We start from the raw sequence: 25,190 nt of genomic DNA, 5'->3' as shown, positions 1-25,190 counted from the left end.
CCTTAAGGCTGAGAGTCTACCACCACACTCAGCCTCTCTTCTGCCCTAAAAAGCCTCAAAAAGTAGGAAATTAATGAAGACATTCCATTCTTCTCTGTCTGAAAGAGGACAGTGTAGCTACTGAGCTACTGTAAAGCAATTCACTTCTTACAGTGGTTGATTTGGAAGTGAAATTTTCAGCAGGTCACTTAGATATTAGAAAGGGGAAAGAAAATTAAGAGATAAGTACTTTTTATGTGCTGGGACTGTGGAGCTACGGGGAAATCTTTCCAAAACTGAGAAGGTAAATTCAGAAGCATTTGCCCATGCCTTCAGTTTTACAAGTCTCTGGACAAAGGCAAGTTCCTTTGGCTTTTAGCTTTGACAGTACCTGTGAAGCCTGGCCAAGAAACAGTGCTGGGGGAGGGAAAGTGCAGAGTTACCCTGCTGAAGAAGTAGGTAAGTCCTCTAAGAGGCATATTCTTCCATCCACCCCCCATTTCAGAAACCAAAAATGCAGTTCAAGGACTGTGCTGTATACAGCAATAGAGAAAGCAGATTTATTCTCTTACCTTTGTTATAAGATAACCTGCCCAAGTTGCTGACCATTCTGCAAAATTATAACCTAATTTGCTTAAGTAAATTGGCTTCTTCATCTTAGACCAATTTACAGCCTTTTGGTAACTCTTGTACCTGTAATTTTAAAATATCCATTTAATAAAAGTAATTTTTTTTTATAATATACATATAAAATGCTATGCTATAATAAACAATAATAAATAAACAAAATTCCTTGACTGGAATCTTTAGAAACAGAATTAAGAAAACACTTTCAGTAGTCAACATCTTTTATTCTAAAGCTTCTTAAAATGAAACATAAAATAAAAATTCTCATAACATGTTAGGTTGTTAAGTATATTTCAAAGTGGTATTCAAATCAGTTTTAAGAAATGCAGTTTGATAAATATTTCAGTACTATGTTCTTGACAGGAAAAACCCAGAACATATATGAAAGGCAAGAAAGACCAAAAGTTTGTTTTCTGAAAAGGCAAAGCTTATCACAGATGAGCATGACTGTCTTCATGAGGAAATAGAAAGGAATCAAATTAAGGCACAAACAGAACTACATAGTTTGAAGTTTTCTTGACATTATTTTTATCATGACTTCAACAAAACGTAAAGTCAAATTAAAACTCTATAATAGGAGGAGCTCATTAAGGGTAGCAGTAATAGGATATTAATAGATCTGAGTACAGAGGAAAGAAAAAAGAAACAAAACCTTCAAACATCTTATAAGCCAATGCTCTAGGGACAAATAGGCAGATCTGGGCAAAGTATGAGCTCCTAACTTTGCCTGTTTCATTTATAGAGAATTACATTTAAGTAAGTGCTAATTCAGCTTTATGTAGAAAGACCTTATTTGAAATTTGTATCTATACATATCACTCTTCCCAGAAGACTGACAATCACAAAACCAAATGAAGTTAATAGTAGCCTGGGGGGAGGAATCAATCTGTTATGAAAAGAAATTGTTTAAGTTGTCATATACCGTGTATTTAAGTGAGGTTCCAAGATCTCCTGCACATGCTCAGGAAACCTCCTCCAAAGCTTGGAGCCAGGGCAGTCAATGTTTGTCTCCCTACAGTCATAGATGGATAATAACTCCTGCAAAGGCAAGGTTTACATGACCATGTTAGCACAGAGAATTTTCACAACCACAGTAGTAACCAAACCTGGTGTTAATGATCTTAGAGGTCTTTTCCAGCCTTAGTGATTCTATGATAAGTAATGAGATAGAAATTATGGAATACTTAATTCAACTAACTACTGATTTCCCAGACTGTCCAGTTGGTTGGACCACACTATCTCATATTCTTTGCATCTGCCAATAAACCAGGACTACAAGTTAAATCTGATTCCTCCTTGTCAAACCAGCAGCAAAGACCAGAGTCTGAAAATAAGGGTACACTCCCTTTCAGTTGTTTCTTAAAAGTGTAAGCAGAAACTATCTTAGTGATCCTTACTTCTTTTCATTTCTTCCTGGGGAACCAGCACTAATTCTAAGTCACTCTCAGGATTACTCCTTGAATCACTATGAATGGACTGTTAGTTACCTCTGAAACACCAGATGTCTCCTAAAATACTGTGACACAGAAGCAAACAGATCTTTTATTTGACAATTCCCCAGAATTTTAAGTGTACCTTCTAATTTAAAGCTGTACAGGATGAAGTTTCAATTACTTAAACATGTATCTCAAAATGCACGTTTATATTGCACAATTTTAAGTTCGGTGTTATAGAAATAACTTGTGATGAAAAAATAGGATCTATCATGTGTCTTACCTGAATTGCATATGCTGCAGAATCCTGAGCACGAACATTATCAGCATAAGCAAGGAATGCTCTGGTCAGTTCCATTAATAATCCATAGGCAAAATTTGGATCTTCCACACCAGCCTCAAACACAAACAGAATGCCAGTTCTATTAAAACAGAGTAATAGCTGTGTCTTTAATCTCTAAATAATCACTTGGAAGCTTAACTCTAAACTGTTTTAGGTGAGAAAGCAAGTACAGATTTTCAAAGGGTCTAAAGATAAGAGGTTCCCTACTCCTAAGGACTTGTAAACGACCCTTAATGCTAAACAAAACACTACTGCAGTGCTTCTTACCACAAATGTAAAATGTTTTCCTTGAGTTTCACTTGTTGAAAAATCGAGCCTGCCAGGATCTATGGCCCCCAGTTCACCTAAACATTCTCCACAAAGCAGTCGAGCTTGAGGATTTGCATCCTGGCAGCCAATGAGAAGTACAGTCACCAGCTGGGAGATGACTGGCTCCACAGTCTCACTGTCTGTTACATACTTGATCAATTTGTCCTAGGAGGTTGAAAAATAAAGATGAGTTATTCTACAACCATATTTATGGTAAATAATCATGGAAATTTCCAATCTGTAACTTACTCTTTCTTCCAATTTCATGTGCCCATGACTTTAGGTCAGTGATTCCAATCCTGCCTCGCTCTAACTACAGCCCCATTGCACTGAATTGCTTGTTGCCCTGGGAAGAGCTAAACAAATGAATAAGGGACTTGGGCATTAATTAATAATGCTGTCATGGCCAATAATGTATTTCATTATCATACACCTCTCTACTAAATTCATTTTCTTTCCTTGTCTTACACCAAGAACCTCTCTTTTTTTCTACATTATCTTTTTCACTTATTTGTCCCTTTTCTTCATATGTTCCAGAATTACTCCAAATTTATTTCATGCAGCTGTTGTCACATCTTCTGGTTTTGCTGCCATTTGTATTCTTATTTGCCATGTCTTGGCCATTTCTTCAGTCTCATATCCTACAAAGTCCAGGGTTTCAAGTTCTTTAATCAATGTCCATCATTTTAATTGGGTGTCCTTTCTTTTTTGTTTTGGCCCATCTTTTATTCCCCAGTTCCACATTTAGTCCAAATACAGAAAAAAAATGGAGATGTTTGTCATTGTTATGTTTAATGAAAACTGAAACCACAGCCAACATAACAGAGCAAATAGTTCCACAAGCTGTGGAACTAATTGGGTTTGATTTGCCTCAGTTATTTTGCTAGACCTCTAACTAAGCAAGACATGGCAGCATTTTGCTGACCTGAGCCACAAGAATTACAGATTGGCCAGGAATTTACACAATGACTGTTCTTTTAGCTATAAGGTTTTTTTTAAATTTCTGACTAAAGAGCGTCCCACAATCTTAGAGGTACTAAGGGGACAGATTTATTATTTTTTCCTAACAGGTCACCCTTTGAGATAATAACCACACAGACTTGTAAAGCACTATCCTCAACTTGTACGTGGCTATAAAATTTATCTGAATATGGATCAATGGATGCAAATTTTTGAGGGTGGAAGATAAAGAAGGAAGAGGAAAAAACTGAAGGTATGAGGTGGTCAAACATGTTAGTTCTTTCAGATATTACACACACACACAATACTGGCTTTTATGTATTAGGCTCCTGATGCAAAAGCTATAAGTGTTCTAACAGAGAATAAGCCCACAAAACAGATTGCTGTGAAATATCTCTTTCCTCAGAGTTGAAAAAAAAAAAAAGCAAATGTACCACTAGCCTTGCTGAATCAACATCACAAAGATCTGGAAGATTTGAAAGTCCTCACATATGGAGATGTCATGAAAAAGAACCCATTTCCCCCATTATGTGAAGAAACAGCTTAATGAACTGAGAAGAGTAACACAGTTCATGGGAGTAGCCTGCAACAGTAAGGAGCTTTAAACTGATGCTCCAGATGCTGATTTGTTTTTAATTCTGCTGAGTGATGTTTTCTATACCTGATTTCTGTATAATGTTTCTTTCAGGCTGGTGAGTGCATGGATACGAACATCCACATTCTCGTGCTGAATGGCTCTCATGGACAGCTGCAGTGCTCTCTGCAAGTCTGTGCTTTTGGAGGATTCCTGAACAAGACAGGACATAAGAAGTTCAAGTTAAGCATAACAGGAATCTGATTAAGCAGCATCTCAAAGAACACAAGTGAGAACACATGGAAACAACTACTTTATTGCCTACGTTCTCACCTATATCCATAAACCATTGTCTTTCTGCCTGTTTTTTAAAATGTTTTTCCCAAAAGGTGCTATATTTACACTTTTGGGTAAATATAATGATGGTGTAAATAAAACTATAAAATCGGAAGAAAATGCTTTGCTTTGAGTCTATCTAAAACCAAATTAATTTCTACTTTTTCATTCCCACAAAGTAACTGCTACTTCCCATCTATTACCTAATCATTCTGAGGGCAAGCAACAGAAATGGACCACAGAGTACTGCTAAAAACAGACAAACTTTGCTCCCTGTGTTTGGAAAAAGGATCAAACGAAAAGTAGTAGCTTTTCTTGTAACACAGTCATTGCCATAGCTAATGCTGCTGACTTTTAACCTTCTAATCTCTTTAGTCTCACAAAAAGATGAAAAGTTTGTGTTCAGGAGATGTTATAGAAACAAGAATGTTGAATATGAGTATATTTCATTCCTAAAGAAGAATCAGAACCTGCTTCAAACTATTCCTGTGATACACAAAACCTGTTTTGTGGTGGAAGCAGATAAATACTATTTCCATTTAGTAATAAACTTTAAATGTTTTCCTCAGTTGTCATGAATTCATTTGATGCATTCAAACCAACCAAATAAAAGAAGCTGTACCTTTCTGTATTCCTGAAGGACAACCTGAATTTCTTTTAGTTCAGGAAGGTCAGGCAGAAAATATATTTCATGTAGAAAGTCTCGTACTGCATCCCTAATAGTTACCAAAAATATTGCAGAGAATATAGCAAACATTAGTTGGATCAGAAAATTCTTAAAAACCCATCCAAACCCTCAGATAAGAACTTTATTATTCCTATTGCCAACTTTTGTTTTGAAAACTGTTGGTATGATACAATGTAAAAAAAATGAAAACCCAACAAAAGTAATCAAGATAATAACTATCAACATTCCTACCAGAAAAAAAACCCCACATACTTTTAAGCTATAAAATATAAGATGAAAAAGAATTAACTCAACATTATCTTCAAAAACGTTAAGTCAAAAAAATTACTTTTTATTAAACCTTGATTTTATTTTCAGTTGGTGTGACCACTTGAAGAGAATGTATGAAATCTTACTCAACATTATAATCTGTCCAGTTCATAATTATAACTCTAATTATTGAAGAAAACAAAGAACTCATTTCCTCCCCATTTCCAACTCTCTACACTTCTCTCTAGCTTAGAGCAAATGTGAGCAATCATCATTATTCTGTAGAGGGAAGCGATTTTCCATCCCAGCAGAAAAAACACAGACTCAAGGAAACCTGGCAGGGTTAAGTGTCTGACTGGGTTGTAACTTTGCCACAGCATCATGTATTTTTATAAGGACAATATAAAAACACCTTTTCAGATGAGGCTATTGCTTGCCAGATTTCAAGATCTAAACACATTTTAGAGAAGTGCAAATGTATAGAAAGATGTACTATTTAGCAGAAAAACAAGTTCTCATCTCAGTGCTGGACAACTTAAATTTAGGGTTATCTCCATTCCTGTAACAGGATTTAATCCATATAACTGAAAATATTTTGAACAGTACCTGTTCTCAACTATGAGGAAGTGGAATATTGCTGTAGTTTCCTTGGGTTGGATATGAATAAGGGGCAATAACACCACAATCACATGGCTAAGCAAGGAGCCAAGGTAGGAATGGTCCAGACTTCGAACAAAACAATCCCAGGCTCTAAACAAGAAAAGACAACAAAACAACAGTAATCAATGGTTCTTCTCTGCATAAGACATTTTAGGTGAGTCAAGAAAAGCATTTTAAGCTGTTTCAGCTCTGTAGTTTAGATTATTGTCCAGAACAAAACAAACCAGTATATTGAAGGACAGAAACAGCAGGTATGCCACTGCTTTGGTACACCATCAGTTCACCTGCAACACAGTTCTGGAAAGTCATCCTTGTATCTCAGAGCTGTTCTCAGTGTAGTCATCATCTTCACTCTAACTGAACTCACGTGTTTGGGCCCCATGAGCTTCATTAAAGACCTAAGACTATTTAAAGCCTAGACATAGAGAAAAGGCATTTTAGTGTATTAGATACTCAGGAAAACATGTACAAGCCATATTTTCTAAAAAAATCAGGCTACCTCTGTTTAAGAAATCATGCTGTATAAGACATCAAAATCAGTTTGATGTTTCAATATAGAATTCGGGTTTAGAAAAAAAAGAGAATGAAAGGGAATCTCTAATGATAGAATTGTAACAAGAAACCATATTATTTAGGCTATTGACAAATTGATGAGGAAGAACTGTGGACACCAAAGGAGAGTTAGTCATTATAGATGTCTGTTCTAAGACAAGATTGACTATATATCCAAAGCTGAAAAGAGCAGGCTTAGGAAATAGAGAGAAAATAAATAAACTTGCATTTAAGAAAAGAAACAAGCCCAAACCCAACTAAAGCAAAGCAACAAAACACCAACAGAATTGACGTAAAACTTCTAGCAGAAGTGACTGCAAGCATCAGGAACAGGTAATAGCTCAGTTGTCACTGACAGAAGAGAAATACTGAGACGCAGGAGATATTTCAGTCCCAGTAACACTACCTCTAACAAGGTAGTACAATGTCCAGCACGACAGATCAGTAACATGGGAATAAACCTGAGCTTGAGGAAAGGTCATGCAAGGGGAAACTCATTAACAACAAAAAACAGAACAAGAAAAGATAGAAATAATAGCAGGTGCAGCAAAAGAAATGCTATAAAAATTAAGAAATTCATAAAATGTGAAGACATGGGGCTACAAAAATGAGAGCATCTCAACATGAATATCTGAGAAGCAAAAACCACCAGAGAAAATGCAGTCTATCAATATAAAGGTTATATCCACTCTAGCACTGAAAATTTCCTGCAGAAATCACCTGCACTACCTGTGTGAGGTGGCTACAAGCCCAGTCCTGTGCTTAGAAGAACTGCCTCAGCAGAATTTTCACACGTTGTCTTGAGCTGTGAGCTCTACTTTCTCTAAATTACTGTAAAGGTTAAAGGAGCTGTTCTGTGAGAAGCAAAACTAATAAAGTCCAGTTTCTCTTGGATTTGCATCTTATTTTACCTTTGCCCTTTGGTGCCCTTATATAACCCTGTTCCCTGCAGTAACTCCAGCTTTCTCCCTTATTCCCTCATCCTCCCACTGTTGTTTGTTTTACGCATTAAAAATAACACAATTTTCCTCCTCTGTAATTCCTCGTTGACTGACTTGTTATATATACCATGTCTGACTGAAATATGTACATTATCTGACCATTAAAGAAACAAAACAAAAAGTAACAGCATCAGTTTTAAAGAATCATATTGGAACTTCAGTATCATTGAGACTTCAGTGACAGTTGCATGACCACACAAGTAAGTCTGGAATATCAAAATAGCCCTTGCTTATTTTTGTTTTAATATTCAAAATTAATTTTACATACCATTTTTTTATCTTCAATGCCAACACTGGAACTCAGTAGCTGCATGTTAAAAAAAGCCAAGATACCAAGCAATTTAGGTTGCAGATAATCAGCCTGTGGAGGAAAAAAAAAAAAAAGGTAAAAAACCCAAATAGTCTTACTATCAACCCATTCCTAAGCTTAAGAAATTAAAAAGCAGGTATGAAATGCTAATTCTGAAAGACAAACGAGAAAAATCCCAAATACATTCACTGCTACTTAAATACCAGTGTTAATGACACACATCCCTATTAGGCTGTGGGTTTTGGGAATTGCATGTGTGCGTTGTCCGTTTGTTTGGGCACTGTTTGTTTGATTTGGTTTTATGCATACTTGGTATGTATCTCCCTATCCCAGGAACACTTCATACGAAATGCCAGCCTTTCCTCCACTTTTTGTCTCAAATAATGGCAAAATGTCTTCACTCTCACAACGGACAAAAAGAAACAATTATTGAGCAAAACTGAACCTGAAAATTGTGATGTCCTTACCATCTGTTCAGGTGATGTTATTTCTCTGGGTCCCCGATAGGGATCATCATGAGAGGCAAATGAAGCCAATATGGACAGGCCATTGAAGACTTGCTGGTAGTGCTCTCCTATGCGCAGCAGTAACTCATTGTGCAGCCCCTGGTAGTCCTGCCTCAGCAAGCTGCCCAGTTCTATCTCAGTCTCATTCTATAATCAAACAGCAAACAGAAACCAAGCCTTCATTTAATCACAATGAAATTAGCACACTGAGAAACAGGAAGCATTGGGCTCTGGTTGATTTATTATGGAAACCAAAGAAAAAGCTTCCATTCAGCAAAATGCCAGACAAAAAAAATTTTTAGAATTTGTTAAGTTCATAAAGTATCTTACAACCATTCCTCAGAGCCAACGGAACTGATTATAAATAACAAGACCAAAATTTCTGCATATACAATTCCCCACTCTATGCTTTGCAATACCTTAACTTAAATAAAGCAGAAAGGTCACTCTGCATCAATTGCTGCTCCTCATCTGCAGGTAGAATAGAGCAAATGCCAGTTTACCTTGAGGTAATGAAGTGCCCGCTCAAGCTCATCCTTGGTGCAGGAACAGACCAAGTGAGAGAAGATGTATTTGAAGTTGTTGATTAAAATCTCTCTTCGGTTGACATTCAGTTGTTTTGCGATGGTTCGGATGAGTGTGGAGGCTGCAGGACTGGCCTTGGCTGCAAGGTCAGGAAGCAGAACCTGCAGGGTCCGCTGGCAAATTAAGAACAGCAGTTAGTGGAAAAAACCAAACAAAAAAATCCTCCAAAACCCCAGGATTAAGCTTAGTTCCATTTGTGTCAGCACCATAACACACATCTCTGGTCATAAGTATGACCATAGGTATTAATAAAGAACTTTAATAAGATGGAAATATCAAGTAAAAATGCAGATAGAACTAATTACTTCAGGAGCTGCTTCACCTAATCAAATACTAAGAAACAAGTCAGGAAGAAGTGAGCTGGCATTTTTTGTGTTCAGTCAGATTCTCCACATACGGAAATCTTAGAAAACCCCGAAACAAAACAAAAAACCAACATGCCCACATAAAACATGTACACGTATTCCCCCAACCTACCATTGAACTACAACACTGCTTAGTTAACAGTTGTGCATTTCTCATCTCTTAACAAGCAAAATCCAAGTATGATTACAAAGCTACTTAGTCTTCCAGTAAAACAGATATCTAACCAGATCAGAAAGAGTAGAATCCACAGAACAGGAGCTTTCCTCATTTGAAACAAGAAAGCTGAAACCATGCAAAAATCACACCTCACAAAGGATCCCTCCAAGAGCACCAGATCACTAATACAGATATACTTAATGAGTATTCTAGATCTTTGCTCATTATCTGTCACACTTGAATTAGCATTATGGCCATCCCTCTAACTCCTTGATAAAACTGATCCTCTGTATTTCAGCTCCCAGTTGCAGCAATCACAACGTTGTTTTATAACAAACAACAGTAACTAGAGAAAAAAACCCAGATCTTTGACAATCACAGAAAAATTGTGGATTAAAATAGAAATTCACAAGCACACAGACAAAATATCAAAAATAGAAAGGACCGACCAACTTACCGAGAGAAAGCGATTTAGATCTGGAAAATCAAACACACTGGCAATCTCAGTTAACATGTCCAGAGCCATTTCTCTCTGGTGATCAGCTGTTTGTTTCTGCAGCTCATTGCCCTGGCTTGGAGAACCCAACACCACCATTTGGCTGGAGTGCAGGGATTCCACTAGAAACTAAGCATGAAGAAATAGATATTTAGTATTATTTTTCCCTTGTTCACTCCCTAAAACTAAACAGAAGAGTTTTACTCCCCTTTCTATACATCTGGTTTTCTCTCTCATTTATGGTGCAGAGATCTATGATTATTACTTTGCAATAGAAATGGATTATCATCCACTTAATAATTTTGCTACCCTGGATTCAAATATTGCATTATTTAAAAAAAAAATTCAAAATTAGAAAAGTTTGCTTTTGACAACTTTTTTTTAAAGAGAACTTTTGTCTTTAGGTAATGGGTAGAACAAAAAACCCAAATCAATCATATCAGAATCATGCCTGTAAAATGCTGACTTCAATTCCAATTTTAAATCACAGTGTCTTGCAGCAATAGAACTACATAATGCAAGAAACTATACAGACCCTCTAATTCGGAATGACAGCATCTAGGGAATAAAACAGAGAAGCAATACTGTCGAGGGAAGATCAAGACAAAGTCAAAGACTTCTCATTCCTTCCTGAATATTTGTAGGGTTTTTTTTCCTTGAAATCATCTTCCTCAACCTATGAGATTTCACCTTGTAAAAATACTGCAACTTTTACCTTTAACACCATTTCCAAAATACACAGAAAGAACCTAAACACATGCCTTTCTAAACCACCATCTTTTTACCTGGCAGATGGGCTTCTTGTACTGACTGAAGAAAGCCTGCAGCTTGACGGCCTTGGCTGCTGCCAGGGCGCGGATTTCTGCGTACGCTGCTCCGGCCACGGCAGCCGACTTGGACAGCAAACAGTGCAACAAGTGCAAGAGGGCAAATGGTACCAACTCTCCTTTTGATGCCCTTACAAAGCAAGCAGAAGAAAAAGAAATATGCAAAATGCCTCTTCACTGTACTTGCAAGGCTTATCTGCACCTCCTATGGCAGGGCAGAAGCAGCTGAGGAACAGCCCATATCAATCAACAGCTCTGTGCAGTTGCAGCAGGCTCTGGACAAAGGCTGACTTCAAAATCAGTAATTTAATCTTACACTTGAACAAAAGGTTACTTTGCACCACAAACTGACATGATTGGGCAATTTTCAAGACACTATCCAAAATACCTTCCAATATCTCCTGTTGTGAGAATCAAGGTATCTTTAAGCTCATTATTTCTTGATAATTTGGCATTTGTATAGGCTTCTTTCATTCTTGAAACAAACAGCTGGTACACAGGAAAACAAACAAAAAAATAATTTTAGTGTTTGACATTAGTGAAACAAGACACACAAACTCAAAAACCCAAAAATAAATATGAATTCACCTCTTTTATGAATCCTTCCTCAGAGTCTAAGGATTCTAGTATGTTCTTTATACAGTCACTGAAAGCCACTCTTACATCTTTGTCTGGATCTTCCATTAGATTTAATAAAGACCCAACAAGAATCTTCACACTGGACTCATCAGTGTTAAAATCCAGATGTTTGCAAAGATGAGGTATATTTTTTATAAATGCTGGGTGGTATGGTTGGAGGAGGAAAGGAAAATATATTTTTAATACCTTTTCAAAATCTATTGAAGTGCACAAAACAGTGATGCAAGCGAGCCATAAAGCACTCTATACTTTTTTTAATCAAAAGAGTAAACACTGTAAAACAGAAAAGCTATTTAAAATTCAGATTTTATCAATTACAGTTCTAGATATAGTCATAGACCAAAATTAAGCCAAGGTAGTTTAAAAGAATATTAATGACAATATTAAACATTAGCAGTGATATCAACTGAAATATAACACTTCAAGTTATAGCTATAAAAAACCCAATATAGAATAAAAGGAATGGAGAAAGGTACAGAAGCAGTGACTTAGTACCTCCTATGGAAGTATAAAATGTTAATAAAGGTAAAGCCACATACCTAGCTTTACTGAACTGGGTGCTTTACTCTCAAGGAGAACAAGAAATGGCTTGAAAACACAGGCTTGCACAGAACAAGTTTTTCCATGAGTAGAAGTCACAGTGAGGCTGCTACACAGAATATCATGAGTAACATGTTTGATAGCAGAGTCTGCCAAGGAGGGTTGTACACAGAATGTACCAGAAAGGCAGCAAGATAATTTCCCCACTATAGCAGCACAAGCCTCCTTGACCAGCTCAGACTCATCTTTGATTTGATTTCTGAAAGGGAAACAAAAATGAAATCGTTTTAGTAGATCATTTACCCAGGAATTTGTTTTTCTACACTGTCTGAATTCTCTAACTATACTGACAGTATTGTCAGGACAATTTAAGGATCTGTCTCACTAAATTATCTTTGTCCTTTTCAGAGTACCCTGACGTTCTGTTAAATATTTGAAGTAGCACTGGGCATGGTGATGTCTGGCAGGTCATACAGAAACTGAAGACTAACACAAAAGGACAGAGGACACCAAGACATAAAAACAAAAGGTAAAGAAACTGGAAAAATTGTAAGAGACATATGGACAAATGTGGCATAGATTTCATTGACAAAGATAGCTCCTTTCTCCTCCTTAATTTAAATGGGGCTCTCTAGCCAGGAAAGGAACTTGCATACTGACATGGTAGTTGAACACTGTTCTGTCATATAGACACCACACACCCCTATCCTGTTGATATCTTATGATTTCTGTAACTGAGATCTAACAAAGTCTGGATTTAATAGAAATTAACTTTTTTTTTGGTGCTTGTACTACATTTCTTATTTTCTGGTTTTCTTCTTGCCCAAACCCAGAAAAGCAGCATCAATACATACAAAAGTGCTTTGGGAATCGTGCTGCAGGACTGGACACTTGTGGGATGAAGCAGAACAGAGAATCCTTTCACACAAGTAGCCCGAATTACTTCATGGGGACTTTGTAGTGCCCAATGATAAATGGATTTTCTCCAATCCAGATGAACATTTCTTGGGAAGAGAGACAGAAGGAGCACACAGTATGACTGAGTTCGGAGTGCTAAAGGGAAAAAACAAAGCAAACAATTACTTGATTTAAACTTTTAATACTATCAGTCACCATAAGAGGGCAAAGAAAATAATTTTGCTTTAGAAAAATCATTCCAAAGTGATATTAGGTTTTATATACTTTAACATACTTACAGAAACTCTGTGCAGTTTTTTGACTCAAAACTAGAGGATCAAACCCAAACATGGATGGCTTAAAACAAGAATCATCAGGATGGCTGTAAATCCAGGGCAGAGACAGCAATGCACATAAGGTATCAAGAGTCTGATCACTCAGTAGAGTTTTCACTAGGGGAAAAAAACAAAAAAACCAAGAAAAATATACTTTTTCAGCACTGTATAGTTTATAAAACATTTTATGTTCTTAATTTGCTACAAAATGTTACTTTTTCTATCAACAAAGATTAGTATCACTATTCCCACATGTTGATATCCTACATTTTAGACATGTAATAATAAATCTTGTAGTGCTGCATCAAAATAACCTAAAAACCTCATTAAACAGCTGACAGAATGTAATACATGAGCAGCAGAATGAAGTTGGGTATTTCTGGATTTGTGTGAAGACTCTCAGGTGGACTCTGGGATGTCTAAAAAGCTAAATTCAAAATAACTCTACAGTCTTAAGAGTCTGTCCTCCATCCTACACCCTGGTTACTTTTTTAAAAAAACATGCAAGTATTTTATATTTTGGTACAATTCCTGCATGCCACATTGCTGAAGCTGGTCACAAGCTTTGAAATTGTGTGGAACTAAGGTAATAAGGCATGCTGCCTCTGTGTGTTTTAAAAAGAAAACTGCCTGAAGTTTGTTCCTTTCTTATGTATTTTCACTATCCTCGTTTACTCTCTTGGTCAGATAAAAATCAAAAGAAGTACAGACAAAGAGAAGTAAAACATGTCCAAAAAGGAATGCAAATTAAGCTTCCTAAAAGAGAATAATGTTATTTTTTTACTTTATTTAGCTTTTTTTTTTTACAAGACTTTGAATACTGGCACAAGATCTAGAATTTCAGTACCTCTACCACAACAGACTAACACAGTCAGATGCATTCCTAATTCACAAATACAGTAAAAGACATGTTAGTTTAAAGGATTTCTCACCTTGTGCATACAGCAAGGCATCAAAGATTTTCACTATTCTGTCAATCACTTGTTCTAGATTAACAATCTGTGTAGCAGCCTCTAACAGGTTTCTGCAGACTTTCACTACTCTTGTGATAAAATCAGAGGAAATCCACTTGAACTGTGTATTCACCACTGAATCTGAGGAGTTTGGAGAACTCTTACATGTGCCAGAGTTACATGGAGGAAATACTTTATGATCTAAACTGTTAAAACAGAAATTACATGATCAATTCAACAGATTATAAACATTTAATATTGTACTGCTTGCAAGCGAAGTTATTATGAAAGTGTATTTCTTCGAAACACACAGGACTTACCCAACACTTATGCTGACACATGGACAAGCATTAATCTATGCCAATCTTAAGGACAGTTACAAGAAACTGTTGGTCTCACAGTTTCTCCTTGGTCCCTTTACCTGGCAGAATTTGTTGGGGGAGAACAATGAACTATGCCCAGAGCAGCCAGTCGCAGAACCACAGCAATCCCTTCCACAGTCTGGAGAACATCCACTGGCAGAACTTCTTTCTCAAGAATGGATATTAAGGCTGCAGCTTTCTCAGTGATGGCATTCCAGAGAGAGCTCTTCAGTTTCATGTTCACAGGGCTACGTCTGTAATTTGACCATATTAATTATTTTCCAACACATACTTTTTTTCAGAAAAGATAAATCATCATAGCAAAACCAGTGCTAATCCATGTTTGATACAGGATTAGGAATATACCCAATGCAGCTTTAGCTTAAATGTGCTCTTTGGGAGGAAAAGAGACTAACTCTGAATTTAAGTATGACTCAAATCAGACTTATCTGAAAGGCTATAAAGCCATAACTCTACAATCCTTGGAAGGTCTTGGTGACCATAAAAAGCCAAACACACTCATCTTTGAGAAAGGCAAAACAAAGAGGATCCAAGGAATCCTCTAGCCCTGTTAGCGTAACCTCAGTCCCGGGGAAGGTTATGGAAAAAGTCTTCCCTGAACTGATATCTACCTGCATGAGGGACAGGAAGGTGACTGTAAATGGCCATTACAAATTTACCAGGGGCAAATCCTGCCCTTGATTTCTTTCCACACTGAGAGAGGCAGCTCTGTGGAGAAAAGGAGAGCTGTTATTTCAGAAGACTTCAACTGGCTACAAAACTTGGCCAGCAAGAACTTCATGAAGGTCCACAGGACAAGTCCTGCAACTGACACAAAATTCCTGATGGAACAGAACCAGCTGAGGGCTGACTGACTGTACAGGAGCTTTGGAGAAAGTGACCCGGTGACCCATGGAAAAGTTGACTATAAGCAGTGTGACCTTGCTGCAAAGAAGGTCATACTGGGCTGTACTCAGGAATGAAGGCTGATCATGAGCCCACAGCTGGAGTACAGCATGAAGCCAGCTTTGAGTGCCCAAATACAAGAAAGATCAACAGCTGGAGCAAGTCCAAGAAAATCAGGGAGCTGAAGCACAGCACAAGCAGAGGCTGAGAGAACTGGCTTTGTTTACCTGTTCTCAACCTGGCTTAACTAGATCTGCTTTAAGTACATCCTGCTTAATAGCACAGCCAAACACATGATTCTGTCACTTTGTATGGATGCTCTCAGCTTTTCTGTTTTCAGTAGGTAAAAATGAAAACAATTTCCACTGAACATGTTAAAAATACAGTCTCTTTAACTAAAGCTTGGCTTAAAAATCACTGTAGATTTTGATCCTTCAAAATATCACTGGGATTTTTTTCCCCAGAAGATACTTCAATGTGGCTGTTAAGAATTAACTGCCTCAAAAAGTTGTTATTTATTATTCAAGAGCCAAATTACTATAAAAGTACTTATTGAGTAAGTGTCATACATTGAAGGGGTGGGTGATTTCTTTGGATGCTTTGTGGGGAGGCTTAGTCGTCGCCTTTTCTCTGGAACTTCATCACTGCTGCTGCTCCACCCATCAGTGTCAGAAGTCTCTTGCTGGTTCTCATGAAGCTCCTGAAGGATTTCTTCTGTTTGTGTTTTTAACACCGTATAAAGTGGACTCACCAGATACTGGGATGGACAAACAACAGAGGTACCATGATGTATGCTCTGCCTTACTTCCCAAAGATGTGCTATTATTGTTTCTGACTTAAAATGCAAAATTTCAAAATATTATGGTAACAAAGTTCTTAAAAACCTTTCTGTCCACAAACTTAATTATAAGATGAAAGCTCTTATAAGCAATGAAGTTTCCTGTGTTACTACCAGAGAGGATGCAGCTTGTACAGCTGTTTCCCAGTTCCTAACATAATACCTTGCTACCAAAGCCATCAGGACAGACACACAAAGTTTAAGAGACAACAGATACAATACACACATGAATGCATGGGGTAGAGGGAACACTCAGCACATCAACACCTTCCTGTCCCTAACAAACATGATAAAATCACATGGTTAGAAAGTAAGAACTCAGAAGAATGGAAATTACTTATAAAGCTGCCCTCATGAGTGTACTCTGGGCCTTACTCCCATTTTATATTTTTCTGATGTTATTTATGATTACAGACAGTTCTGCCTGCATAGCTTATCAACAGTTCAATACATCTAAAAAACAGAAGAGTCCAGCTACCTTCCACTGATCAAAGAAATCTGACCTGTACAAACATATGAAACAGTTAAAAAACAAGGAGTATCAACCTAAATATGCAACTAAAAATAGCATTTCCTGAATTTTCTTCTTTGTATAGGTGTAGGTTTTTGTATCTGATCTATTCACACAACAAATACCGTTTTTTAAATTCACCTACCTCTTGTTCCTCCTGAGTTCCAACCACATTCACAAAAATCCCACATATGGTACTGATATGGGCTTTTCTTACTTGTAAGGCAGATTCATAGCCAGTTGGAACAAATTCCAGAAAATACTGCAGTATATGGCAAAAAGTAGTTTTCAGCTTTTCAGACTGAAGACACCTAAACACATCCCCCTCAAACAGTGCACAGAGCTTCTCCAGCAGCATACTGAAGTAGACAGGTTCAATCTTTTTGTAACAATCTGCTTCAAAAGGCAACAATGTCCTCACTAACAGTAAGAGTGGTTCTCCAAAAAGTTCTGATTCCTCAGTATCCATTTCAAGGGCTGACTGCAGAATTTCAAAAAAGACTGTGAAGAAAACACTGGCCAGTTGTTCTGGAGGTCCTCCTAAATGAATTAACTTCACCAGAAACTTCATTGCCAAAGTTTTAACTTTAGGACTGCCATACTCCAACAGGGAGCAGCCTATCCCCCACAGAATAATATCTTGTCTGACAAAAAACACATCTGCAACAATATCTGTCAGAATAGACATTAATATAACTTCCAAACTTTCTACATTGGGCATACCCATCAGCTGTAATGGTGCCAATCTTAAATATCCCACTTTGTCACTTATACTGCTTGAAAATCTCTTTACAGTCACTGGCCAGATCAGTCCATTTCCCCTGGGATGTTTCTGTGCATCTCTTTCATGCAAGATGATTAAGTCTTGGAAAAGCTGCAGCAAGTCTTTAGTTAGTACTTCAAAAATGGAGCAACTCTTCATTTTAAACAGAAAAAGTAGAGAGCAAATGACATCACAAATGTTCTTGTGCAATGTGTTGCAGTTTGGAGTTGCAGCAATTCGTAGAAGCCTTGTTATGATCCAGTTACTAAATTCTAGGACAATAAAAGAGAAACAGCAAACGGAAAATTATTAAGATAAAACCCACCATCTCCTAATGAGCTCCCTGGGAGCATATTGCTCAGCAGCAAAACAAAGCAAAACTTGAGATAAATGCATGTAGGCCTAGTAAACAGAGCCTTCACTGGGACATTTATTCAGCAGATCCCACTGAAAAACAGGAAAAGAGGAGGGAGCAGCACACGGGGGTTGGGGTGGGAATGGAAGACACATATTTTCACTGGGTGGTTCCAGCCATTTTCCTCTGCCTCAAAAATCCCCTCAGGCAATGAGTACAGCATTTCTCATCAACATGAGCCAGGTAATAGCACTATACAATGGGAATGAATAACATCAAAATCTGTCCCAATAAACTGCCATTATCACAAGTCCAGATCCATTCACAATATTCTAAGTCTAATCATCGTATTCACTTATAAATTTGTAACAAACTTCCACACCTGCCCTTCTCCCATTTCTGTTCTCTTGGATGATGTCCACAACTTTAAATCTTGAAAATACCAAGCTTCAACATAACATTTTCAACAAACTCACCTATGCAACTGCATTCTGTTTCCTCCTGATTTCCGTCCACATTTACAAACATAAGGGGGGAAGATTTCATGATATATTGAATAAAATCAAGTAACATTACAGAACTTGGCTGCGAATCTGATTTCTTAATTAGTTCCAAAGCAACTTTAAAAAGAAAAAGCAGACAACAATATTTGACTTAGCATTGTAATAAATCAACTTCACAAATTTTGTTCACACCTAATGAGGATATTTTTATATATATAAAACGCTATGATATGGTTTTGAACCTCCCAAATTATTTATTTATTGAGAATATGCTTTTTTAATCCATGAAGATGATTTTGTGCATATGTACAACCCTCTGTGTGACTCCCAACTGTCTGAAGAGAAATATAAATTCCTCACTAAATAATATTAACACCACATGCACTAACATTCAGTTAATATCCTATCCAACTGTGTGATGAGTGAAGAACAGCAAATACCTAACATTTCCCTAGGTTTATAGTCTTGGTAGAGAAACAACTCTGAGAATTGTTCTAAATCTTCAGGAAATACAAGTTTTTAAATGGTAAATCCAGCTTACTGAAGCAGAAAGTTTAACAACACACTAAACATATCTAACGCTGCTCCTTTGAAACAGGTATCCAAATCACATTGAATTCCACAGGGTTAGCTAGCACAAGAAGGAAACTATCTGAGATTCAGACAGCAGTCACCCAGAAAATTGATATGGCAATGATAAAATACAACACTTATGTATTCAAGGTAGTATATAAAGCAGACTGGATTTTTATTTTTACAGCCTTTCCTTTCAGTACTATAAAAGAATTAATGAATGCATCACCTATAGAGTAACATGGGTATGAATTGATCAATTCACTAGCCAAAGTATCAGTCTTACTGAGACAGCTACAAGAAATTATAGCTTGGAAAGAGTAAGTTACCCTTACTCTGATTCTCTTGGATGCAAGTGTACAGATAACTGAAATGATATTTTGATAGTGTATGTATTTCATAATTATCAAAATGCTGGTGAAATACTGTAATAATTGGAACCTTAACACTATTTAGGGAGTACTAAAATAAGGGTTTGTTAGAATTCTAATATTAAAAATAAAGCTGTTTACATCCAAGTATTTAAATTCTGAATGAACACGTGATTATTAAGAATTGCAAGCTATATTATTCATTAACAATCACAGTACATGATACTCCTGCTTTTCAGTGTTGCCAGCACCTGTATTCATACAAGCCTGCACTGCATTTCCCCCCTCCTTTTTTTGGGGGTGTGTATGTGTGTGTGTTTAGGTTTTTTTCACTTAGGTAACTCCACATCATAACAGAAAATACAGAATTTGTTACAAAAATAAATCACAAAGGGTATTGTATTCAACAAAATCTTTCTGAGAATGAGAGTTGTAACTTGTATTTTTGGCAGGAATTACTTAAAGCATAAAGCAGATAATTTTAAAAGACAGGGATGTAATGCTTACCAACATCTACATCTGTAAGAATTCTGTCAATAAACTGGCAGAGGATTTGTCTTGGTTTCTGCACAACTGTGTTGTATTCTTCTGGGCTAGCACTAAAATTAAAAGTACAATATTTTGATGTTATCAATTTTAAAGTACAAAGTAATTATTTGAAGTCTATCTCGACAACACAATATTAAACCCTGATTTTTTTTCTTCTAGAGTCTTCTAAAGAAAACACAAATTGATTTCTTGTTTTGGTTTCTTTTTTAATTTTCTTGTTTTAGTGACCAGCCTGTCACTCCTTCTCTTTAGCCTTCAGAAGTACAAAAGTTTTATAATGACCTGAAGTGCCTTTAGTTATGTAATTATGTTTGATATATATTAAATCCACATCTAACAAACCAAAGGATTTATCCCCATGCTACTACCATGGAAGAAACCACCTTTGGTGCAGAAAAAAAGCAAGATTAAGAACCTCTTTCACTTTTTGAACTAACCAGAATTATTCAACTGACCAGGTACAGATGACCGGGTAAGAAGTGTCAGCAGCGATTGCTCAGGGGACTGAGAAGGCAATCAGCTCTTGTCAGGCCACATCTCCAGCATACAGTTGTGCCTTTACATCAGCCCCCTGACTAATATAGAACAAAGCTGCGCATTTCGTGCTGCCACTAAAACTTCAGAGCCAAACATGTCCCAGGTCGTTTGATTCACAGTGAGCGCACACAAACCCTGGCAGGTGGCGGGACAGGGGACCTGTCCCGCTGAGGGGCAGGCGCGGGCCCGGCTCCGGGACACCCCGCACGGCAGCGGGGCAGGAACCTCCTCCTCCTCCCCCGCCCCACAGCGCAGCCCCGCACACACACACGGCCCGTCCTACCCGGCGAGCTCCCGCAGCGCGGGGATCATGGAGGCCATGCCCAGGCCCTGCTCCGCCATCGCTGCGCTTTGAATCGGGCGGCGCTCCGCGGGGCGGGCACTGCGGGACGGCGGCCGGCACGGCACAAACCTCCGCCCCTCCCGGAGCCGCTCGGCTTTAACCGCTTCGTCACCGCACACGGTCGCTCGGGGCTCCCGCGGGCTTCGCGCTGCCCCCGTGGGGCTCGGCAGGAACGGGGAGCGCCCAGCCGGCACTGAGGGGCCGCCGGCAGTGACAGCCGCAGCCCGGCCACGACGGACGGGGCTCCAGGGGACTGGAGGGGAGAAGCATCGCAGTGTTGAGGAGGGCTGAGAGCGAGGAGGAGAGCGGAGCGGCCCCAGTGTGAGGGGCGGCGAAGAAGAAACTTCAAAGCAGGCTGAGGAGGCGCCTCTACACCGCTCGGTGCAGCTCCCGGCCCGCCCCCGCAGGGCGCACCTGGGTGTCAGGTGCGGGACAGCCCCGCGGGGACCGGCCCCGAGCGACCCCCGCCCCGGCCCGCCCCTGCCATCGCCCCGCCCGCCCGGCCCGGCCCCCGCGCCAGCAGCAGCAGGTGGCGGCGGCGGCGCTGCGGGGACAGTGCGGGACATTGCGGGACATTGCGGCCGCCGGCCAGGTGGGCAGCGAGCGGGGCGCGGGGGCCGCTCCCCGGCTGCTCCCCCGCGCCGTGTGCGGGGCGAGCGGGGCGCGGAGCAGCGGGAGGGCGCGCTGGGCAGGTGCGGGCTCGGCGCTCCGCCCCGCAGGTAGCGGTGCGTAAGCAGCGTTTAAAAACACTTCTGGTTTTCTGGTTTATTACCGTTACTTTTTCTTTTTACCATATGTTGCGTTCTGTTTATGTTTCTTTCACGAAACGTTTAAATGTGTACAGTTCGGACGGTGCCGGCGAAGCCCGCTGGAGCAGCGCGGGGCTCAGGGAGCGGCGGGCGCGGCCCCGGGCGGTGCCGGAGACCCGCGTGTGCCCCACCTGGGCAGCGGGGCTGCGGGAGAGCGGGGTAAACAGGGTGAAATAGGGGTGCTGTGTGCGGAGAGGAACAGCAGAGAGAGTGTGCGGTGGACACTGAGCTCTGAGCTTTGTTTTTGTCATTAGGAGCTACGGCTCGTTCTGCATTTGTTTATGAAGTTTGCTTAGTGTTGTTTCTGGGCTGAAATAAAATCCTCTCGGAGGCTTCTAATTCTGTTGCCTGTTTCCACTGTGCTAGGGCTGTTTCTCGCGCATGTAAAACAGCCCACAAGGAGCGTGCGTGTGTTTCAATTACTGAACCATGTCAAGTGGATGTTTTAAGGGAATCTGTTACTAACTGTTCATACATGAATATTTTTGTCCTATGAGATATACGTATGCCACTTCATTAAAATTCTCCTGGCCTTTTAAAGGCTGGTAACTTGACAAGAACCTGAAGTACTTCGAGAAACTTCATGAAACATAACTGGGTTTTATCTTAGTTTGTTTTTCAGTAGATATTGCAATGTATTATACCAGCTGACTTTATAAAATGCTAGTCTTCCAAGAGTAGTTCCTAGAAAGAAAGCAAGAACCGTGTAGCTTTGTATATTCTGTTGAGTAGAACTTTAACGGTCCAGGAAGACTAAGTACATCTGGGTTTTGTTATCGATGTTATTTTGAACACGAAATTTTCTACATAGTTTCAATTTAAAATATCTGTTATTGTGAAAACGACATTGAGTGTAAATTTCCAAGCCTGAGACAACAATCACACTAAGAAAGGTGTAAATTGCACTGCTTGCTAAATTGTTGGGGAGTTAAAATTCCAGGGTCATCCTTGATGAACTTAAGAAAGATAGCAGGATGCTGTTGATATCTTAGGAGAGTTGGAGCAGCCTGTGTTATTCTTTAGCTTTCAATCCTAAGAAATAGGCTTTATTGAATTATAGGGGGTTTTTTTGTTGTTATTACTGTTGGTAAAGCGTAAATGGGGCATATGAAGTGCTTAATAAAAAAACTGCTTTTGCTTGGAGCTGCCCTGAGTCACCAGTGAGATCATATTAATATAGGTATTGTAGAAACGCTTTCACTTGTGATAGGTAGAATGCTACATGAATTTGTAGTGCAGTTTCTTTGAGCATTTACCAAACATGGAATTCAGGTGTTTTTTGGTTTGGGTTGTTGTTTTTTTTTTTTTGGTAATGAGCACTTCTAACAATTCACCAAAAAGAGATCTCCTGTTCTCCAGTCTTCACTGGGAGTGAAGTTAGGAGGCTTATTTTCCCTTGCAATTGTGAATTCCCATCTACTGATTTCTTATCATATCATCAAATTCCTCCAGCTACCATGGTTTTGAAAAACTCTACGTGAGACTGCCCATAATAACAACTCCATTGTATTGTGAGGATATAAGAAGTCTTATAGAGGCTCTCCATAAAAACATTTTCATGGGCACTCACAAAATCTAGTGTCCTCCACAGAAACAGCAACTGAAACACCTGATTTCATTTCTTCCTTTGCTTGAGCACATGATAAGCTCAATAAATTCTTAATTCGTCTCATTTCTTCCTTATCTAATTATTTTGTACTTTAGGTCCCTTGGCCCCCAGCAGGAGAAGGAAGTGTGTTATCATCCATCTGGAGGGAGTGACTTAATTGTTTATGAAAATAGCGTGCCTTGAGACCCTTCTCTATTCTTTTCTCCAGTGCAGCTGTTCATATTGGTGAAAGGAGTCAGGTGTGCAGAGCTCCCAGCTTGCAGAACTTGGGACGGGTCAGAGAAGCTCATGTGGAAAGGTAGAACTAAGTATCAAATTCAGAGTATGCGGCACTACCAAGATTTCTGCTGAAGCTGAGGTTACTCTTTTTTTAATTATTCTTTTCTTCTCCATTCCCCACCTGAGCAGTCCTCTCACTGTATAGTTGCATGATTCTTCCACACCCAGGCCTCTGTCTTCTTTGGCTTTTCATTACTTCTTTACCACATGCCTTTGCAGGTCAATGTACTTATTTTAAGATCCTGAGAGACTTTGCCTTGGACCAGCAGGTCCGACAGTACAAGAGCATGTTAATTGTACTTTTGTTCCCTCTGTTGTTTAATTCTGAGGTATAATTGCTGTTGTTCTTGGGGCTCATCCACTCTGTGGATGTGTGTGAGATGGTGGTTAGTGTAACTGCAGTTTGATGTCAGCTGTCTTGCAGGTAGGTAATGAGTGTACTGAAGACATGTAAATGCACCAGTGTATTCCTCACGAACTGTGAGATGTGAACATAGGTGATAAGGGTGGTCAGAGGAATGCAGCCAAGATGGTGCAGGGAGATGCTGTGAGCTGTGCTAAGTCATTTCCTTCAATATCAAGGTGTTTGACAGTTTATCATCCACACGGCTGCTGTGCTGACCCCCACAGGCTGGGTGGTGACTCAAAGCCAAATTTCTGTCCATAGTCATGAGTGGTTGTCAAGACAGTGCCTGACCTTTGGACACAGGGCATTGCTCCTGTGCACTGTAAGAATGTGTGTTGCAGTACTCTCAGGTTTTATCTGTGCCTGGGCTGCTTAATCAACTGGGCTGGAGTGGCACAGATTAAAACTTGAATATTGGTTTGCTGATTAAAAAAAAAAAAAAAGTCAAAAATTGAAACAATAAATGGTGGTAAGGATAACAGGCAAGCCAGAAACCTAAAAGTGGATTATGTACACCCAACTACTAAGCAAAAACTAAAACATGTAAAAGAGGGGAAAAAAGTGAGGAAAGAAAACATATAACATTAAAATCTGTTTGACTTCTGTGTATGATCTCAACAGGTCCTAGTCCTGCAAGCATTTATCCATGGGGTTTTTTGTGAATAGATCTGGTTATGTACTTGAGACTACTGATAATGCAAAGTAAAGTATTTGACTATTTGGAGAGATAGCACGTTAGAGTATACGTTCCTCTGGAACATGGTGTTATTATTTGTATAGGAGGAGTGATTGTTTTTTGCTTATCTTCAAAAATTTTACTAATATTAAAAATTGTTGCCTATATATTTCTTTTTTTTTCTTACTTGATTCTTGCCTCCCAATATTTCTAGAAAAGTATTATTCCTGAGGCTAGTAACTGTGGAGGAGACTCACTGAAATGTTTTTACTAGCAGGATCAGTGTATAACATCAAGACTTTTTGAGTTGATAATTTTTGAATGAGAGGTAAGATGCCTGGAATTTAGTTTCCTAGGGCAAAATTTACAGAATCTGGAAATTACTTCTTTTTTAAAACTTGTAGTAACAGTGATGCTTAAAAATCACTTAATGAAGTGCAAAACTCTGTACTAGTCATTAATCACTTAATGAAGTGCAA

General features: G+C 38.9%; 2 protein-coding genes across 4 annotated transcripts in view; one reads left to right on the top strand and one right to left on the bottom strand.

Moving 5' to 3' along the window:
- Window positions 1-20,999, bottom strand: part of ATR (ATR serine/threonine kinase) — a 39,333-nt gene extending 18,334 nt beyond the window's left edge. The window contains exons 1-25 of the mRNA XM_064666370.1: window positions 20,873-20,999; window positions 20,011-20,102; window positions 18,533-18,676; window positions 17,084-17,973; window positions 16,159-16,346; window positions 14,743-14,937; window positions 14,301-14,527; window positions 13,333-13,485; window positions 12,991-13,189; window positions 12,136-12,395; window positions 11,546-11,736; window positions 11,346-11,446; window positions 10,916-11,087; window positions 10,092-10,259; window positions 9,031-9,225; window positions 8,489-8,674; window positions 7,980-8,072; window positions 6,443-6,573; window positions 6,105-6,248; window positions 5,184-5,277; window positions 4,313-4,438; window positions 2,650-2,856; window positions 2,323-2,436; window positions 1,529-1,644; window positions 552-672 (exon numbers count right to left, since the gene is read on the bottom strand). Coding sequence (XP_064522440.1) covers window positions 552-672; window positions 1,529-1,644; window positions 2,323-2,436; window positions 2,650-2,856; window positions 4,313-4,438; window positions 5,184-5,277; window positions 6,105-6,248; window positions 6,443-6,573; window positions 7,980-8,072; window positions 8,489-8,674; window positions 9,031-9,225; window positions 10,092-10,259; window positions 10,916-11,087; window positions 11,346-11,446; window positions 11,546-11,736; window positions 12,136-12,395; window positions 12,991-13,189; window positions 13,333-13,485; window positions 14,301-14,527; window positions 14,743-14,937; window positions 16,159-16,346; window positions 17,084-17,973; window positions 18,533-18,676; window positions 20,011-20,102; window positions 20,873-20,931 — 4,566 coding nt within the window. The 5' untranslated portion in view covers window positions 20,932-20,999. The remainder of the gene's footprint in view (window positions 1-551; window positions 673-1,528; window positions 1,645-2,322; window positions 2,437-2,649; window positions 2,857-4,312; window positions 4,439-5,183; window positions 5,278-6,104; window positions 6,249-6,442; window positions 6,574-7,979; window positions 8,073-8,488; window positions 8,675-9,030; window positions 9,226-10,091; window positions 10,260-10,915; window positions 11,088-11,345; window positions 11,447-11,545; window positions 11,737-12,135; window positions 12,396-12,990; window positions 13,190-13,332; window positions 13,486-14,300; window positions 14,528-14,742; window positions 14,938-16,158; window positions 16,347-17,083; window positions 17,974-18,532; window positions 18,677-20,010; window positions 20,103-20,872) is intronic.
- Window positions 21,000-21,078: 79 nt separating this feature from the next.
- Window positions 21,079-25,190, top strand: part of PLS1 (plastin 1) — a 44,078-nt gene continuing 39,966 nt past the window's right edge. The window contains exon 1 of one of the 3 annotated variants that reach the window (XM_064666397.1): window positions 21,079-21,357. The gene's annotated coding sequence lies outside the window, so the exon portion shown is untranslated. Of the gene's footprint in view, window positions 21,358-21,395; window positions 21,525-23,571; window positions 23,709-25,190 lie in introns of those variants that run through there. The other 2 variants (XM_064666394.1, XM_064666396.1) reach the window with 2 other exon arrangements.

The sequence above is a fragment of the Pseudopipra pipra genome, chromosome 10 (genome assembly GCF_036250125.1).
Source record: "Pseudopipra pipra isolate bDixPip1 chromosome 10, bDixPip1.hap1, whole genome shotgun sequence".
Taxonomy (NCBI): domain Eukaryota; kingdom Metazoa; phylum Chordata; class Aves; order Passeriformes; family Pipridae; genus Pseudopipra; species Pseudopipra pipra.
Note: the sequence above shows the minus strand (reverse complement) of the source record. Positions and strands in the feature narration are given on the sequence as shown.